This window comes from Lampris incognitus, chromosome 19 (genome assembly GCF_029633865.1).
Source record: "Lampris incognitus isolate fLamInc1 chromosome 19, fLamInc1.hap2, whole genome shotgun sequence".
Lineage (NCBI taxonomy): Eukaryota > Metazoa > Chordata > Actinopteri > Lampriformes > Lampridae > Lampris > Lampris incognitus.
In genome coordinates, this window is record NC_079229.1 from 4,940,572 (window position 1) to 4,959,574 (window position 19,003).

The 19,003-nt window shown below is 44.8% G+C and overlaps 1 protein-coding gene across 1 annotated transcript in view; it reads left to right on the forward strand.

Moving 5' to 3' along the window:
* Window positions 1–19,003, forward strand: part of stau2 (staufen double-stranded RNA binding protein 2) — a 94,295-nt gene that overhangs the window by 31,758 nt on the left and 43,534 nt on the right. Inside the window, exons 7-11 of the mRNA XM_056299279.1 lie at window positions 2,105–2,212; window positions 10,374–10,586; window positions 11,129–11,266; window positions 14,386–14,514; window positions 17,070–17,127. Of these exons, the coding sequence (XP_056155254.1) occupies window positions 2,105–2,212; window positions 10,374–10,586; window positions 11,129–11,266; window positions 14,386–14,514; window positions 17,070–17,127 (646 nt within the window). The remainder of the gene's footprint in view (window positions 1–2,104; window positions 2,213–10,373; window positions 10,587–11,128; window positions 11,267–14,385; window positions 14,515–17,069; window positions 17,128–19,003) is intronic.

Genomic DNA, 19,003 nt, shown 5'->3' on the forward strand with positions numbered 1-19,003 from the left:
GAGATTTAAGTGTTTAATGTGGAAACAATAATCATAGGAGATAAATGCATACTTAAATACACAATGGTGTATGCATAATGTACACTGGTATTTCTTCAAGGAATGTTAGCTCAACAGATCCAACTGAAAGTTGAATAAGCACTGGAGCCATATTCAGACTTCTACTGTATGTCACTGTCACAGGGAGGTCACAAATCTGCTCTTGTCACGCCACTTTGTGCATGTGGCCATGCATAGATGCATGCATGTACACAGATGTACGTACAAACATAGCACTTTATCAACGTAACCACTGGGGGGGAATCCAAACTATAAATCACATGGATTCACCGACACACAAAAATGTAGCAGAAAAAGCACAAGCAGGAAAATTTATCACAAATGTTGTGAAAACAACCCATGGAGAAGAAAAGAAAACCTTTTCATTCTTTTTTTGCATCTCGCTCTCTCTCTCTTCTCTCTCTTACTTCCCTCTGCATGTGTTGGAGAGGGCAGCATGTACACACATGCACACACATGCAAACACACAACGTGACGGGCAGATAATGTATGCCGCAGCACACTCGGAGCAGAGCACAGGGAGCGAACATGCAGAACTAACATGGGGGCCGTCAGCCGATGGGCCAAGGCAGATCCTCGTACCACGTGACTGTCTCCTATGAAACACAAGAGATCTCACAGCATGAATCATGCGTCGTATTGGATCACACAATGAAATGGCTAGGAGGGACGGAGCCTTGGGGGTTGAGGGGTGGTGGGGCAGCAGCCATCCATACTGAGTCAGACAAAGAGCAGGACAGGGTAAGACAAAGATCAAGACAACTCTCCGTGTTCCCATGGACAAATGGCGCTGAAAAGCCACAAGTCATGGGCTGTTGGTTCTATTCCATCGGGCCAGGCTCGGGAATATTTTGTTTGACTCATCTATTGACTTTTCTGGTAGAGGTCGTATTCTGGGGAAGCTCAGTTCAAAGTGGACCCCTCGGTTTGAGCGAACTTGAAGTGTTGTTCCTACGGTTGCTCAGTCAGTATTTACAAACCACCAAAGAAGCAAGCACAAAAGAACCGAGTGAAAGATTCAAACTCGTGATGTCACCGTAGACAATGTCCAGGGTTGCTCCGTAGATGATAAATGCGTGTTTTGAAGATTTTAGATTTTTTTATACCCAAATAAGCTTTATACTTCTGTAATGTTGTCAGGTTGGAGCCGTAAAAGTATCCCTTTCCCCCGGTTTTCTTCCATTAAGCTAATCCTGCAGTTCATTGCCCAAGAAGCAGCTCCAGACGTTAAGCCTGATGACATCAGAGCCTTGAGCCCTGGTTCTCTGGTTTCTGTCATTAAGAGAGCTGTTGGTGTTCACTAATGATTTGGACTGGACTAGACCAGAGAAATGACATATAGTAATTGCTGATTTTATTGGCTTTACCCTTCTAGTGTGTGTGCACGCCCATGTATGTGAGCTCTCTATAAACAGCAGACACAAGTCACATCCTATAATACTCAGTTCTCGAACCCATATCAGATAAGGACTGAAGACAGAAAGCACACAGGCTTCTTTTTGAAACAAAATGGCCGAGATCAACCTTGTTCGTGTGTGTGTGTGTGTGTGTGTGTGTGTGTGTGTGTGTGTGTGTGTGTGTGTGTGTGTGTGTTTGCGTGCATGTCTGAGCTGAGAGAACTATTTTGGGGGGGGGGGAAAGGGTTGTTTTGTAGGGAAGTGTGGACATGAAAATTATTCTGCCATTTGTTGGATGGTGTGGAGTTGTAACAGGCTGCATTGCTGTTATTGTAATTCCCGGCATTGGCTTATCACATCCCAACATTTTCTCACAGGCATTGTGTGGAAGCGAAATCTCCTGATGCTTGGGAACTGTTAGTTTTTGAGTTTCTCTGCCACGATTAAAAGTGGCATTGTGAGGGAGTCTTTGGGACATAACCTACTGCCACCACTTTATCTAGTCAGAACAATCATTTTACAGTTGTCCTCTGTTTCCTTGTTCACACAGTGTTGGTTTGGTTAATCAGACAATAACACCTTACACGGACATTAAAACCTCACACGTGATGTGACGACGCACTAATGTCTCTCTGCTGTTGTTTCAGAACCCAGAGGAGAAGGAGGAGCAAGAGGAAGGCACAGACGCCAGCAAATCGGAGATCAGCCTGGTCTACGAGATTGCCCTCAAGAGGAACATGGCTGTCAATTTCGAGGTGAGAAGACATGACAACGGTGATCAGGGCTGTCAATGAACAGTCCAAATTCAAATATATAAAAAAAATCACATTCGAGTATGAAAATTAATATTTGTTTGTGGGGGCCGGGGGAAAGCAGCACTACCGCGCGGCTGTCTGCCTCGCGAATTCTCACAAGAGCCTTGGCCGCTGCACTGAATACGCTGCAGGACGGACAGGAATCACACAACATGACTTTCATTGGTTGAAAATTTAATTTACCTTTGCCTACCAACACGGGGTTCACCGGTTCGAATCCCCGTGTTACCTCCGGCTTGGTCGGGCGTCCCTACAGACACAGTTGGCCGTGTCTGCAGGTGGGAAGCTGAATGTGGGTATGTGTCCTGGTCGCTGCACTAGCACCTCCTCTGGTCGGTCAGGGCGCCAGTTCAGGGGGGAGGGGGAACTGGGGGGAATAGCGTGATCCTCCCACACGCTGCGTCCCCCCAGCGAAACTCCTCACTGTCAGGTGAAAAGAAGCGGCTGGCGACTCCGCATGTATCGGAGGAGGCATGTGGTAGTCTGCAGCCCTCCCCGGATCGGCAGAAGGGGTAGAGCAGCGTCTGGGAAGGCTTGGAAGAGTGGGGTAATTGGCTGGATACAATTGGGGAGAAAAATAGGGGGTGGGGGGATAAAAAAAAAACCCCAAAGAAATTTGGGTCAAGCTGAAACGAGCGAATAATTCAACAACAACCGTGTGGTAAAGATGGCAGAGAGCTCACAACCCAACTCGGCCGCAGAGAGTGATTTTCACACCGAACAATCTAAGAAGCCCCGTTTGGAAATACTTTAGTTATTTAAACCAGTATGAATATTACCTAATCTATATAAAAATTAGGCAGTCGAATAACACATCAATTACGAATCATTCGTCTCACTCCGAGAGACGGCGCGTTCTCATTTCTCACTCTAGCCCCAACCACGGTGCAGAGAGAGGTCTGTGGTCTTTAAATGAAGTTTTACGGTACAAGACATTATTTTATTTGTTTCTCTTGTGATGTGTAGGTATGCAGATCTTTTAAAGACCTGTTTACATTGAAACGAATATACCTATACAAGTATTTATGTCTCTCATTGTATTGGTTTGCCCTCTTATAGGACACGATATGCAAAAATATATTGAATGGGTTCGAACCTATGTGTTTTTTTTTTATTAGAAGGAATAATCGAACGTCATTTTTTGGCCGATTATGACAGCCCTAGAGGTGACGCGTTAGACCTGGGCCCATCCATGCAAATACTTTATATCGTTTGTTGCTGTTGTGTTTTTCACCATGACGTGAAACTTTGCCTTGTTTTATTTGTGACTAAGGTGGTTGAAGTTTTATCCAGTAGGGTCTGCACAATATTTTAGTGTGATGAGTCTCATAAATATATAAACACTTGAGCCGTGAGACCGTCCATGGGACGAAACCAGCCGAGTGCTTCAGGTGAGGGGGAGGAAACCGCGATGGAGTAGTCAGACTATTACTACTGTGCTCCTGGATGATACATGTACTTTTTATCATTTTAAGGGAGTTTTCCCATCTGTGTCACTTCCAGCAAGGTGAAATTTCGCACTTGGGAAATTCTTTTGGGGTTTGGGAAAATTCATATAGTTATATGTGGTACATTTTTGGAATTATTTGAATAGTCTCTTGTTGTGGTCGCATGGATGCTCAATTGATAAAGCCCTCGTCCTTTTTGCTCCCCGAGTTGAAACTGCAACCACAAAGCGGAGTCAATGGAAAATCCCTTAATAATCAGTCTAATATACTGTACCACGAAACTGTATTTATGAAGACTTCGGAATTCTATTCCTCAGTCTGCCTATTTGTTTTTGACTGTTCTTTAACTGAGCAAGTTGAGAGGTCTTATTTACAGAAAGAGACTTCAAGTTTTTGGGCTGACAAGGGGCTGCATACAAACATACATAGACACATGGATTACTGGGGAAATCCCATAACAACCTCAGCCTTTAACTTTTGGTGTCAAGGGCTGTCCGACTTGCTTAAGGGAATCTTGCCTTTGGTTTTTGAGCAAGGGGAGAGTGTCTCTTATTCACCATACCCACCCAGATTTTCCCAGATGGTCCAAGGATTCAGACGGCCGCTCCTCTGATGGTTATGCTCCTGCTGCTCCCGTGTTTGTAAGTGGATGAGGTAGTGCGGCATATCCTCAGATGACCCGCTGGTTTTGCTCTCCTTGGCTTCCACCATATCTCAGCTGACTCATCCTGCCTCCCCCTGCTTCTTCTCTACTCCGCAAGGTGCCAAAAACAAGGGGAGGCTCAGTTTACTCTGCAAACCCCCTCCCTTCCTCCATTCAATCTCTTCCATCACTACCAAAAATCACAGAGAGAGAGGGTGGAGGTTGCGTGTTGGCTTGTGCATGGAGGGAAGGAAGGAAGGAAAGCAGAGAGACTCCTGCCACTCTGACTTTTCTCACTAATGAGAGTTTACACAACACTGGGATATTATCGAGGAAGCCCAAAAATCCTCGCTTTTTAATGTCCCCCTCCTCCTTGGTTCGATGCACATTTGCCCGTCGGAGCATGACATGGCTATCCGTCCTGAAACTGATTAATGATCTTAGCCAGCTAAATATGGACCGATGTGATTCATTATCTGTCATGTCTTTATCACTGTCAGCGATTATGTGGCTTTTATTTTCACTCCAACCAAATTGGAAGCTGGGAGTGGTGGTTTTAGGAGCAGACCGCAGCCACATTCCACCAACTGTCTCTTCTGTCCGCTGTCTTGCTCTCAATCATTATTGCTTGATGAACAGCACATCAAGACTCTTGTTTTCTCTTTCTCTCTCTCTTTACTTCTATCTCCCTCTACTATCTCCCTCTATATCTATCTATCCGGATTTCTGTCTATCTCTCCCTCTCTCTCTCTTATCAGGGCTTTTCAGGGAATATGAATTGTCTGCCTCAGGCGAAAATGATTGCGGTGTTTGACTTGGTTAGTATGGCCTTTTGCTCGAGAGCTCAGAGTTAAAAAGGGAGGTGGAGGCAGGTGTGGTGGACATTAGTTCTCATTTTACTTTTATACAAAGAAAAATTGGTTGAGGATGTCGGTTGTTGAGTGTTGTCATGTATGTCTCTGTAGAATGTAGCAGGAAATTTGTACGTACAGTATTTTCCTATGCTATGGCCAAAAACGTAGTCTAAAGACCAAGCATGCAAGGCAATCATCCACTCATCTGCTCTCATGCTGCTGGCATGGCATCCCTCAACACCCTCCACCACCCCGCTTACCACTGACAGCCGCCTTGCAGATCCTAATAGATCCTCAATCACTGTATTGCATGCAATATGCGCTCACTGCTACAGCTCTGCGGCCTAAACCCCAACTGCAAATTGCGCAACGCGTCTCTCCAGGTCTCTACTTACACATGTGGGGCATTCTAACTCATCTGCCAGAGTTTAGCCTGATCCCCAAATCTGCCTTGCCCCATTCCCTCTACTGTGCTCTCCTCTGATGCTTTGAGAGGAAATGGCATCCTTCACTCCCAATAACTGTCAAACTCATACAACACTCGCACACTCACTCACACCACCAAGAGCATAGATGGCCACCTCTTTCACAATAGCCCGTTTGTTCGAATCATCCCAGCCCATGCTCTTACTGGACTATGAAATTACCCTTGAGTTTCTGCAGTGAATGTTCGCTGCCCCCCACCCGGCTACATGGTGGTGACTCTCCACGATGAGGAGGGTCACCACCACCCTGAGAGAGAGCTGGCTAACTTAATCCCCCCCTGTCAGGCGATATCAAACAGATGTCAGCATCAAAGAGGAACCAATCTATAAATCACAGCTTGTGTGTTGGATCAGAGGCTCCTTTTCCAAGGAGGACACAAGAGAGGAGCGTCCAGGCCAAGAACCACCCATCTCGTACAACAAGCAGTTTCCCCCCAGGGCCTGTCCGTCCGACACTCATCACAAAAGAGCCTTTCTCTCCTTTACCAGTCCCCATCATTGTCCCACCCTGCTCCCATAGCTTCCTCTTCAGAGTACCTGTGGTCTCGCACGCACGGATCCTTGGCCAGGGTATTGATGTCCTCCTGAGAAGCTGGAGAGAGGGCCTCACAGGGGAGGAAGAGGAGGGAGGAAATGAACAGATGAGGAGAAAAGGGGAGACAAAATCAACATTGAATTACTTAGCATTTCCTGTGGACAACCTGATACTTGTCATCAGACAGGACAGGCGACGTGTGTGTGTGTGTGTGTGTGTGTGTGTGTGTGTGTGTGTGCATTGCACGCACACAAATGAAAAAAGGTGCTGAAATCCCATCAGTGTGGCGAGGATCCCGTGTCGTCTGCCAGGAGGCTGACTGCAGCTTGTCTGCCGCCATCCAGGGCCAAGAGTGTGTGTCCCATGTGCACAAGCACACACTCGCTCTCACACGCTCGGTTTTCAAGTATGAGCTCTGCCACACCTGTACGGGATACATTTGATTTCTCTCGTCGCACAAACAACTGCATGTGTTGACTCCAGGCTTCACATGGGAGTCCCGTCGGTATGTGTGCAACTCGTCATTTGTCATTAACATTGTAAGTTCAATGACGGACTCAACGTTACCTCTTGTGTTTGTCTGTGAACCTGCACCAGCAGTCCAAGGCCGGAGCTCATTCAGCTCCACAGGAATGTATCTTAATAAGGGCAGAAGAAAGGAGATGCATATTTTTTCATAAATGAAAATACGTACGTGTTTGTGCGTGTGCATGTGTGTGTGGAGATGAGCCTTCCAACCTTTCATTCCATTCACTGGTGAGGTAGTTTTGAATGCTTGGCGGGATTACAGTAAAACTCCATCACTCTTGTTAAACCAGCTCAAAGACACGTTGCAAGAGCTCTGATGGAGGAGGCGGCGGCGGACAGAATGAGCATTTGAGTTAGCAACTGAGTAAGAGTGGGAGAAACAGCTGCGAATCTGAGGACAGCTGAAGAGCTTAGGATACCTCACCCTGTCCTCCACCTCCCATTATTCCCCAGAACATCTTCAGAGACCACAGGCTCCTGGTTGTAACCAAACACCAACCACATCCTCACACATACAGCCTGACAATCCGTTAACGGCTCTTATTTGCTTATTACGCTAGTGACATGAACTGTTCTGAACATAAGCCAATGATGTACAGTACCATATGAGTCAGGAGCTCTGCAGGGGGCTGCATACAGTCCCGTGGAATGTAGCAATGTATGGGGAGCTGCCATGTTGTATTTCCTCCTCCAAGCGATGAGCAAGACCAGAGAGGATCCCCTGGGCAGGAGGGAGTTTGACTGTTGGCTCGAATGACTATTTCTCTGCTAAGCCTTAGCTATGATACAAATCCTTGCACATGCTTGGTATGTTGGTATTCATTGGTTTGGACTGGATTGGACTGGCTTGACTCATTGAATATATCAGGCAGGAAAACTGACAGGTCAACAAGTGCATTGACAACAAGATCACAGGGCCAGTGTCAGCGAAAAACAGAGATGTCTTAGTTGGGTAAAGTATCAATTTCATGCTAATGGGTGTAAAGCTAAGGGTAACCCATAGGACAAATATTGGACTTCTGCCCACAGTAAAAATGTAACCATAACAATGCTGTTTTATATGCTTAAAGTAGCCTGTTTTGTACAACAGGCTATTGTAGTGGTGATTCCATGTTGTGTGGTGACAACAGAGCTACTGGCCATATATTCAACTCAACCCAGATTTTGTCTCTTTATAAGTACATGTTTACATGAAGAGGCTTCAGTTCTTGCCCCCCCCCCCAGTCCCTCTGTATTTTACTCACTAATCAAAATCAGAATCAACGTCATTGGCCAACTGAGGAATTTGACTCCGGTACACAATAACTTCTAGCACTTGCAGATATCACTCACAAACACACAAAAAAAGGAAACGAACAAAAAAGAAAAGAAAAACGGAAGAAATAAATGGAGCAACAACAGGACATTGGACGCAAGCATGTATGCACAACAGGTATGGCGTTACCATACAGACATTTGTTATGGTTGATTAATCGACAACCTGTGCCCATATATTATACCATATTGCTTATATACTATATTGCCCATACACTATACCATGTACCATATCATGACTCCACAACCCATCATGCCCATATACAATGCTATATACTCCCACCATATTACATGATATTATCTTACGTACCAGAAGTATATATGTATATATTTTCATCTACCATCCTCCTCACAACTACATGCAATATTATATACCTATGTTACAACCACAATAACGGCAATAATTGCAGCCAGTATACAGCAGTTGAATGTTTATTTACAATTGTACATTTGTATTGCCCAAAGATTGTATTGCACATCTGGTTTAAAGAGGCAGTGCACATCGTAGATATGTAGGTGAGACATCTTGCCAGAAGGGGCTGATTAAAAAGTGTCATGTTTACATAATAAGTGTCCATTATTGCACCATGCTGTTAAGTGTTCATGAGAGAGAAGGCCTGTGGGGGGAAAAAACTGTTCCTATGTCTGGTGGTTTTGGTGCACATTGCTCTTTAGTGCTTGCCAGAGGGTAAGAGTTCAAACAAACTGTGCCCTGGGTGTGTGTGTGTGGGGGGGGGGGGGGGTTCTGTGCCGATTCTGCCCACCCGTTTCTTTGCTCTAGAGGTGTGCAAGTCCTGCAGGGTAGGCAGGGGGAGTGCCAATGATTTTTCTGCTGTCCTTACTGTTTGCTGCAGTCTGTTCCTATCCTGTTTTGTTGCTGCTCCTAACAAGCATGATGGATGTGCACAGGACAGCTCCAATGACTGCAGTGGTGTAGAACTGGCTCAACAGCTCCTGTAGCAGACCAGAGCTCCTCGGTTGCTGCAGAAAGAACATCCTCTGCTGGGCCTTTTTGAGAATGGAGTTGAAGTTGGTCTCCCACTTCGGGTCTTTGGAAATGGTAGTTCCCAGAAACTTGAAGGTCTCCGCAGTTGACACAAGGCTGTTGGATATTGTGAGGGGGAGCAATGATCTCCACAGTCTTGAGCATGTTTGTCTCCAAGTTGTTTTGACTACACCAGAACACCAGCCGCTCAACCTCCCACCCATATGCAAGCTTATAAGCAACCTCCCGCCGACATACAAGCCTAATAGAGTCTAAGATACACTTGTTCACAGAAGAGTTATTTTGTAACAATGCTTCTCTTTCTTACGCATTTATGTGGCTGCTGGTGTTAAGAGACAGCATGTTAACAACACAATTGGTCCCAGAAGTGGGGACATGTGTGGCAAAGAAAGCAGGACATGTAAGCAGATGTGTTTTTATGTGTACTTTTCTTTTCTTTTCTTTTCTTTTCTTCTCACGGTCTCAAAAGCGTTGGGCCGTGCTCTTAGAGATATCGGAGGAATGCTCAAGGCTGTGTTAATCAGCTAATTTTTAAAACAAGTCACCGGGTTCAGAACTGTCTCTAGATTGCAACATATTGCTGCAATTTGTGCTCTGCTCTGCAAATTAAGTTGAGAGAGAGAGAGAGTGGGAAAGAGAGATTATGAGGTTTAAACACTACCTACAGCAGGGAAGTCCGAGACTTGATGTGAGATAACAACTTTTAACATTTTGGGAAGACAAAATAAATGTGTGAAAGCTAATTCCTCCTCAAGTGTATACCCAGGGATAAAGTAGGGGAGGACCCCAACTACGCACGCAGGCACACACACACACACACATGCATGCACAGACCATGTTCTCGGGCTTCACGTGAAGTGGATATGATTGCAGAAGCATGACCTAATGCCAGCCGGTGTTTGTTTTAGGTCTCCCAGGTGACCAGAGGCTAGGGGGGGGGAAACCGACCCTTCATCACAAGAGACTTGTCATTTAGGAACATGTTGCTTTTAGTGTGTGTGCATGTGTACGCCAGCTTGTGTGTGAGTATTTGCACATGAGTTACATACATGCATACGGGTGGGTAGCCCCTGCAACCATTGAGAGCAGATGTTAAGGCCACCTGGTGCCACTGCCTGCAAAGTAGACACACACCGCTCTGACTCTGAACCGCACACGTTTTGTACATACAAAGTAGTTTGGCGATACATGCATGCGAGGCCATCTGTGCACAAACACACCTCCCTGGCATGCCTCTCACTGGCTGTTTCTTGTAGGGCCTCAAGTTCAACATGTCTCTCTCCGGCAGGTCCTGAAGGAGAGTGGCCCTCCCCACATGAAGAGCTTCCTGACCCGTGTTACTGTGGGGGAGTTCTCTGCCGAGGGCGAGGGCAACAGCAAGAAGTTGTCCAAGAAGCGCGCTGCTCTCTCCATCTTGCAGGACCTGAAGAAGCTTCCTTTCATCCCCGTAGTGGAGAAACCCAAGACACACTACAAGAAACGGCCCAAGACGATCCTCAAGGTTAAATGACTGACGGCACCAGGCCGGGATTTACAGTTGTGTACAGTTGTGCTGTGGTTTCTCGCCCAGCAGAACTGAACACACATGATGTACATATTAATATCTCACCATTGCAACTTTTTCAATTCCTGTTATTTTAAAGACATTATTGTCAGAAAACAAGACAAGTATGGATAGGTGTGGGTATGTGGCGCAGCAGACTAGCAAAAATCTGTCTTTTTTTTTTTAGCTTTAAACTCAATAATGATTTAAAGACACTTGATTTACATGGAAACCCATGGCTTTATTTTCTGGTAGATATCTGTTTTTGTGTACATTTCCTCTCAGCTATTTCTGGCCCATGCATTGTTTACTACCATGTGATACACACACACACACACACACACACACACACACACACACACACATTGGATATCTTTTTTTGCAGGTGATGATGGCATATAACAGTTATGGTCCATAGATAGTGGGTAACTGTGACTTTATGACAAATGGAGATTTGATGATTGGAACTGATGGCATCTCTTTGCTCTTTCCATCTCCAGACAGGACCAGACTATGGCCAGGGCATGAATCCTATCAGCCGGCTGGCTCAGATCCAGCAGGCCAAGAAGGAGAAGGAGCCTGAGTATGTGTTGTTGTCTGAGAGGGGCATGCCTCGGCGCCGTGAATTCATCATGCAGGTACAAATGGGGATGGAGGGATGGAGATGGATTTATAGGTGGAGTGAGATAGAGCAAAGGATAGACAGATGGAGAGGTGTGGGTAAGGTAGGCTCAGGAAAAAAAGGAGGGATGGATGGAGAGACAGAGTATGACATAGGGTTAAGGGTGAATCAGTTTGAAAAGGGTAAATGGCCGAGTACCCTTTGCTGCAAGAGATCATCAAACATTTTGGCTCAAAGTTGAGGGGAGATGAGCAGATATGCTACATCCATCCAGATAGGTTACATTCATCTCTGGAAGAATTGGGCAGGACAAAACTCTGATTTGGCTTTGGAGAGAGATTTACAGCCCTTCCCCAGTGATGTACCTAACTGTGATGTGAAAACAGTCCGTCTCAGTGTTGTTGAACTGTCACCAATAGTTCCAGTCCACATCAAACTTTGGTTTAGGTGAAGATGCACAGCAGGTGAAGCAGAATTGGGCTGTGAAGCTGTGTCTTAATAAAATGGCATAAATCAACTGTTTCTCTTTGCTACTTTTTACTTGTTCCACCTCCTTTAATTGAGATTTTAAATTGCTTTGGGGGCTTCAAGATGCAGAAAATTGATTTTGTAGTCTGTTGGAACAAGTACAGAATTAATTAATTTGAAAGTAGAGCCTAGGTATTGAGATTGGGGTTGTGAGATGGATGTGGGGCAGAGAAGAGGATCGCTCAGAAATGGGTATGAGATCAGCATTGGCTCAGACCCAGAGGTGGACAGTGTAAAAGACAAAGCTGTGGACAAACCGATATTTCTTTTTGGTGTTGCCTCATCAGAGAAGTGTCTGGGTCTCCTCAACCCATCATTGATCACTTGCCTGACAGAACCAGATGTGTACACTTAATAGAAATGGCCCCATTGTAATAATGGGGAGCTGAAGTCAGCGCCACATCGGGTAGACTCCTTCTTTAATCCATACACCAAAATTGTTTTACAAGAGCACACGAGATCAGTGCTTGTTCTATCCCACGGCTTACTGAACGGTTTGGACACTGTTCATGTTATGCAGTCGTAAAACATAATGGCAAAAGTACTACAAATTGATACATTTTAGGTTTTACTCAGATTAAGGCCGGTCTGTAGGTTTTGTAGAGGGTTTTTGTGGAGTTCCTGGAATCAGTTGAAGGATTTTGTTCCCCTTTTTACCGCTTCAAAAGGCTTGTCATAGGTTTTGGGTATAAATAATTTGTTTTGGATTTAACGGATTAACAATAATAGAAATTCTCTTTTGTGCACTGTTGTGATCATGGCCTGCTCCCTCTCTTTTCCCAGCTCCTCTTTCCCTCTCTGCCCATCTCTCTTATCTTTTCCCACTCCCAACCTTACCCTCTGGCCTTTTAACCATTTGAAAGTTGTTTAATATTCCTTATGTTTATAGCATGCTGTTAAATCTCAGAATAGATCACTATTTATCTTTATAGCTCTGTTCTTTCCAAAGGAGCAGCAAACTGTTTTAAGCTATTAAGATGCTATTTCAAGCTTTTATGGCTGGTAAAGGAAGTGCTGCCAGCTTTCTATCCTACAGAAAGACTAGAGCTCGGCTATAGAATGGCTTCATCAACAGAATTTGATTTCATAGCTTTGCAAGAGCACTGACCTTTCAACCTAGACTCACTTATGGGTAATTTAGTTTTATTGCCAATCCAATCAATGAAGCATAGACTTAAGAGAAGGCCAGCCACCCCTTGAATCTAGGTACAGTGGCATTTTTAAGGCAGACTCGGTGAAAGCAAATACTGCAAGGTACACATTGCCAAGGTACTGTAACATGGAAGTGGACCAAAACCCCTTCTAATTAGCTTTATGTAACCTGCCATACATTTCATTATTATACTAGTTATTATTATTACTTTCATCATCATTATTATTATAACTTTTTGATGCAGTTGTAATAAAATGGCTGTTTATTTGTTTATCTATTCATTTCTTTCTCCTTCATAGCTTCAGTGAAGTAGATCTATATCTAGTATATCATGAGGTGTAGCTGCCTGGGTTTTTTCTGTGGCCCCTGGGGAACCATATACAATTAGAGGGCCTGCATTATCCATGGACGTACACAATCCATTGGCAGGGTACAGCTAACTTGCTATCAAATTGACCAGTCTCTTTCACTGCCTTTTGGCATTGTCCTCTTGTCTGTCTCAATCTCTGTCTATTCCTCTATCTAAATCGAGCTCTTCTCCCTCCATAATCCCCATCTCTCTTTCATAGGTAGAACAGAGCTTCTCTTAGCGTCAGGCAGTAATTCAGCCTCAAACCTATTCTCCATGCCTCTTTTATGCAGGCACCGGGCCCTTCCTGTGTGTGTTCCTTTTGTGTGGCCCACTCTCATCTAAAATTTCCACATTGTTTCTCATAGTAGGCAGCAGGGCTCAAATGAGTCTGTGTTCTCAACTCTTTTGTCCATCACCACCAGCAGTAGTCAGGGCAAACTCTGTCTTGTGTCAGATGGCTTTTAAGGGGCTGATTACTTTTATTAAATAAAAGGGCTTTGTTTATTTTAGTAATTTATTGAGGCTTTTCTTCGTGATCTATCTTGTGGCTTGCTTGAGACTGTCAGAGGAGCACTTAGCGACCATACCAGGCCACTTGAGTAAGTGCACTGAGCCTCTGCTATTCACAAGCCCGGCTCCCGGAATGTTATTTGTACAGTGTAATTGCCTGTTTGAATAACATAACGGCGTCTGATATTCTCTTGCAAATATCTGCTTACATTCTGCATGGATGGATTCAATGTTTCTGGATCACTGAAAAAACAAACACTTCAGCTGGATCGACTTTGTGTGACGTGATGTGAATTGCACTGTGCACACAGCCCGGAGAGGAAAGCCAGCAAAGTTATCAATGGTCTTCTGGGCTGAAAGATTATGAACGTTTTGAGAGTAAGAAATGCGGTGTGCAAAGTCGTGAAGAAATCCCATTTAACATCGGTGTCTGTGAGACGTCAAGTGATCCATCATCACTGTGTATCGACGTCAAGAAAGTGTTGAGGCTTGCAACTTTGCAACTAGCAATGCCCTGTCCCGTCTCTGAATGTGGATCCTGTGTCATGCAATCAATCTCTGTGTGTTCTGTTTAATGTGTGTGCACGTGCAGGTGAAGGTTAATAGTGAGGTTGCCACAGGAACGGGTCCCAATAAGAAGGTGGCCAAGCGGAACGCAGCCGAGGCCATGCTGCTTCAGCTAGGATACAAAGCCTCCACGCTCCCCCAGAACCCCACCGAGGTACAGCGCTGTCAGCCCCGTCTACATTACACACCATGCTGTTTATTCTTTAGCCAGCTTATAGCCGTGCCTTTTGCTCTGTTAGGATCTAGGACTATGAAGTTAAATAACTTCCGCATATTAATTTTGTTTTGTACTAGTTTTACATATTTTTTTACTATACATTGCACTAACCATCTTTTTAGCTTTATATTGCTTTCGGTTGTTGATGTAAGATGCAAAAAGAGCAGCTCCCCAGCTCCGGGATACTAATATTGTGATTATGGTTATTAATAATGACTAGCTGACAAAACAGTTATGATAATTACATTCGCTTAAGGGTTGTTGTTTTTTTTTTGGTCTTTACAATGTCAAGTCTTAAGCCCTATGCAGAGCCACATTCATATTCTAGTAATGCTCAATAGATACTCAGATTAATCATGAGAAGCATCGCTGCTGATGTGGCTGTCTTGTTGTGTAACCTAGTCAGTTCATTTCAGCTGACAAGTGTTCTGCATGCAGCCATTGATCACTATTATATTTATGCGCCTCATTGCTGTTCAGACCCAAGGGGTCACATTCAAATAGGGAAAGCTGTTACATAAGACTCTACGGAGTATTAATTTCTCCCAAGACAGCTCATTAGTTAGATATGCGCTGCTGCATATAGCTTCTCCATACAGCTGACTGTAGTTCTGCATGACTCCGTGTGACTGTGTGAACATTTCGTCCTCTGACACTGAACTCATATAAGGTTACACTTCATTTTACAACTAGTGTCTAAAGCGTTTCCCTTTTTTTAGACTTTATTTCACTTCAGTGTATCACCCTCCCTGTTTTATCAACAGTCAAAGCTCTGACATTAGCTGCTTTTTTGTCTTGTATGGATATGAATTACTGCTCATGTACCACGTATTTCTCATGTGTCTGATCATAGAGGCCTTTATGCCCCGGGGACGTGACGAATAAACGACACGAAAATGCAAGATACTCGCCTGCGAATATTTCACATCAAAATTATTCATACCGGTAGCGATACGAACTTGCGACAGAAACCCAGCTTTCTGTCGTACATTCGTGAGATGTGAGGGGGACTCAACCCACGGGTTGAGGTATGGCGGTGCGGTACGTGGGGATCTCCTCTTCCCTTTAGGGTTGCGGGTCTGGCCCCCGTTTGGTGCACTTCCTCTGTTGCGGTGCGCCGCGACCAGTTCTGGGTTGGCGAGGAAGGGGGATACCTCGCTACCAAACACAAACAGTCAACAGTTCCGCCATTGTCATTGGGAAGTCAACGTGATTGGTTGATGCCTTTATTTGCAGTGCGAAAGCTCAGGAAAATCGACCTCGTTCCAGAAAAAATTACATCACTTTTCCGCTGCATAATATTTACATTCTGTGTGAAAGTACTTATGACACAAACAACAGTTTGAAAAAATATATTAACATGAATTAACTGCACAAAAAAAAAAGACCCCGGTGTTTAAAGGCTTTAAGGCCGGGCAAGAAATTAATAACTCCAAGATCCACAGTCACTGTACATTGCATTAACCCACCCCCATGCATGGTAACAGTTGCAGGTTAAAAAGCCTCCTGCTGTCTTGTGTCGACAAGTAGCATCCAAGGGTGCATAATGAAAGACATTTATCTTGCGTCATTGCATTTCTTATTTTGTGTGTTTGTTCACTGAACTGCTAACTTTGGTAGTTAGAGGTTTCTGGTAAATAAACTTCTGCCTTTCTGTAACACATAACTGGCACCTCTCTAATCAGAATGGCTTAAGGCAGAACAGTCGGACAGAATGGTGTCAGTAGCTGAGGTGTAGTCGAGCATTGGCTTGACAGCTACGGAGATGTCTTTATAAGACCAAGTGGGACAGCCCACCTCTCTAGCCAAGATCCTCAGACAACCTCAGGCTCTATGGAACAAACAACTGCTGCTAGCGAAGGTCCAATTTCTTATGATCACTTCTCTCTCTCTCTCTCTCTCTCTCTCTCTCTCTCTCTCTCTCTCTCTCTCTCTCTCTTGCTCTCTCTTCCCCCTTTATGTCTGGTTTGGCATTTTGAGATCCCTGTTCCACTGCATTCCCACCGTGGGATTTGGGGAGATCTAGGCCAGAGACGTGAAGAAGCTGTGTGTGTGTGTGTGTGTGTGTGTGTGCGCCTGTCTGTCTGTCTGTGTGTGTGCATGCGTGCATGGTGGGGGGTAGAGTCATGTCATCTTCTCAGCTGTCGCACATGTCAGAGATGATTTGTTTTTCTATCTCACACATGGTTTTGTGTGTGAATGTGTATGAGAGACTGCTGTAATAGTCCTAAATTGAATAGGAGGGTTTTTTTTTTAACAGAAAACATTGAAAGCCCCCCCCACCCACCCACCCCCCCATGCCACCACCAAACTAGGTAGCTGGCCTGGACAGACACTAGGCTCTTCAAGCATCCCCTACTGTGAGCGCTCGTCTCTTTGTGGTCCACACAGTATGGAAGGAACTTGCCTGACATGCATGAAGAAGCTGTTTGTTCAGGGCTCTACATCTCTCTTACCTCCCCCTTTTCCCCTCTTCTCTACATCAACCACAGATGGACAACAAAGGCTGGAACGGACAAAAGGCGCCTTTTACCGAAGCAACAAGTAACAGTGAGTATCTGCACGTCTCCCTCTGTCTCTCTGTCGGTCTCTCTGTCTGTTTGTGTGTGTGTGTGTGTGTGTCTCTCTCTCTCTCTCTCTCTCGCTCTGTCCCGCAGGTGGTTTTAGAGAGGGAGATGGCCTGGCATTTAATCTCAGTGATCGGTCAATGGGCGACTGACTGTCAGCTCAATCAGCCATGCGTCCCCGTGGGGAGCCTGCGAATTCAGTCCCATTCACATGGGCTTACAGGGCCTGCACACTGAGCCCCTCTGGGGAGTCCCCCGCTGCCTTCCTGTGCATAGACGTACCCTTTCACTCAGGATTAACACACAAAACATACAAGAACACGCACGCACAAACAAACACACACACACACAGAAACATAAAACCCACAACTACCTGCACAAACACACTAGCAAACAACGGCAAGTCTTTTTGTGATGTGTATTGAATTTGTGATATGTTATGTTGACCGTGATTGTGAGTTATGTGTGAGAATTTGTAATGTTCTTGTTCAAACAGCTGTGTACCTACTTTGTGTACAAATCCGTTTTTCATGATAACTAAGTTTTATTTCATTCCAGCACGTGAGTTAGAACTTTGGTAGATACTACTGCTTTTGTTTAGCTTCTTCAATCCCTTTGTGTAGGGTGAAGAGTTAGATATCCCTCCCCTCTATAGGTGAGTAAGAATTACTTTGGGGCAGATTAGTCAGGAATAGGGCTGCACAATAATTCATTTGTGTTCTATCTACCCATTTTATCTTCAGTTACAAAATATTCGACACGGCCTGTAGGCTGATCATTGCAGCTGAAAATGGGAAAGACGATTTCGCAAAAGTACTTGAAAATGATGCTGTTTCACAAACGGTCGGGGCTAATAATTGAGAGTAAAAAGAATAATTGTTTTCATTAGCCGTCATTGTGCAGCTCTAGTCAAAAGACGTGGACGCAGCAATCATTGTTTTGAATGTGCGCAAGCAATTGTGTTACCTATTGTGAGGCAGTTCATGAATTTATATGAGCCCTCATTGTGCAACGTGTCACCTCGATCAGTGAGGACGTGAAAGGAAAGATGAGGTGGTGGTGTTCGCTAAGCTGCAGCCAGATAAACCAGATAAGAAGATAGAGAGAATTGAAAAGAAACGGCCTTATCAACTGTCGCCTGGTTTGGTGGGAACTCTTGGGTCCCAGGTCGTGACCCGTTCTAGACTGAGACGTGGCTGGTTTTATGACTGGGTGTATGTCTGGGAATACGTTCGCCTCAAGGGATGCATTTGTAGTCTGAAGGGGTGATTCAAAAAGTAATTGCGTCACCCTGCAGGGTCCGTCGCGGAACAGTTGGGGAAACTGACTAGGAAACGATGAGTTCCTGTGGCCCTGCGCTCTTGACAAGGTAGCAGCGTTAACCCCCGATCAAACCGAAAGGAATAGCTTGGGTTTAGAACTCTTCTAGACTTTACATGTGTTTCACAATGCAGCCGCACAAAATATCTAGATTTGGTTGTTTCATGCTACTTGGTTATAGTCGGAAGAGTTGATTATGTGTGTTACAAGTGTATTAAATGCACAAGTATCTTCCAAACCAAGCTCAATTTGTGGTAACCTCCCACTTTTGAGGAGATGCTCTGCAAGTGACAGTATTTTCTCTCTCTCTCTCTCTCTCTCTCTCTCTTTCTCTCTCTCTCTCAGTGTCTCTCTCTCTCTCTCTATAAATGCCAGCAGTCTGTGAAAGAGCTGTTTGGGGACAAATTAATCGTGTGCGAGGAATTGCAAAGAGGAAAACAAACAGATACCCTTATTAGATTTGAATGTGCTTTCATCACTCCTGTCTAATGGAGGCTGTTGGCAGGGCTACTTAGCTCCGAACAAGTATCCAGCTACAG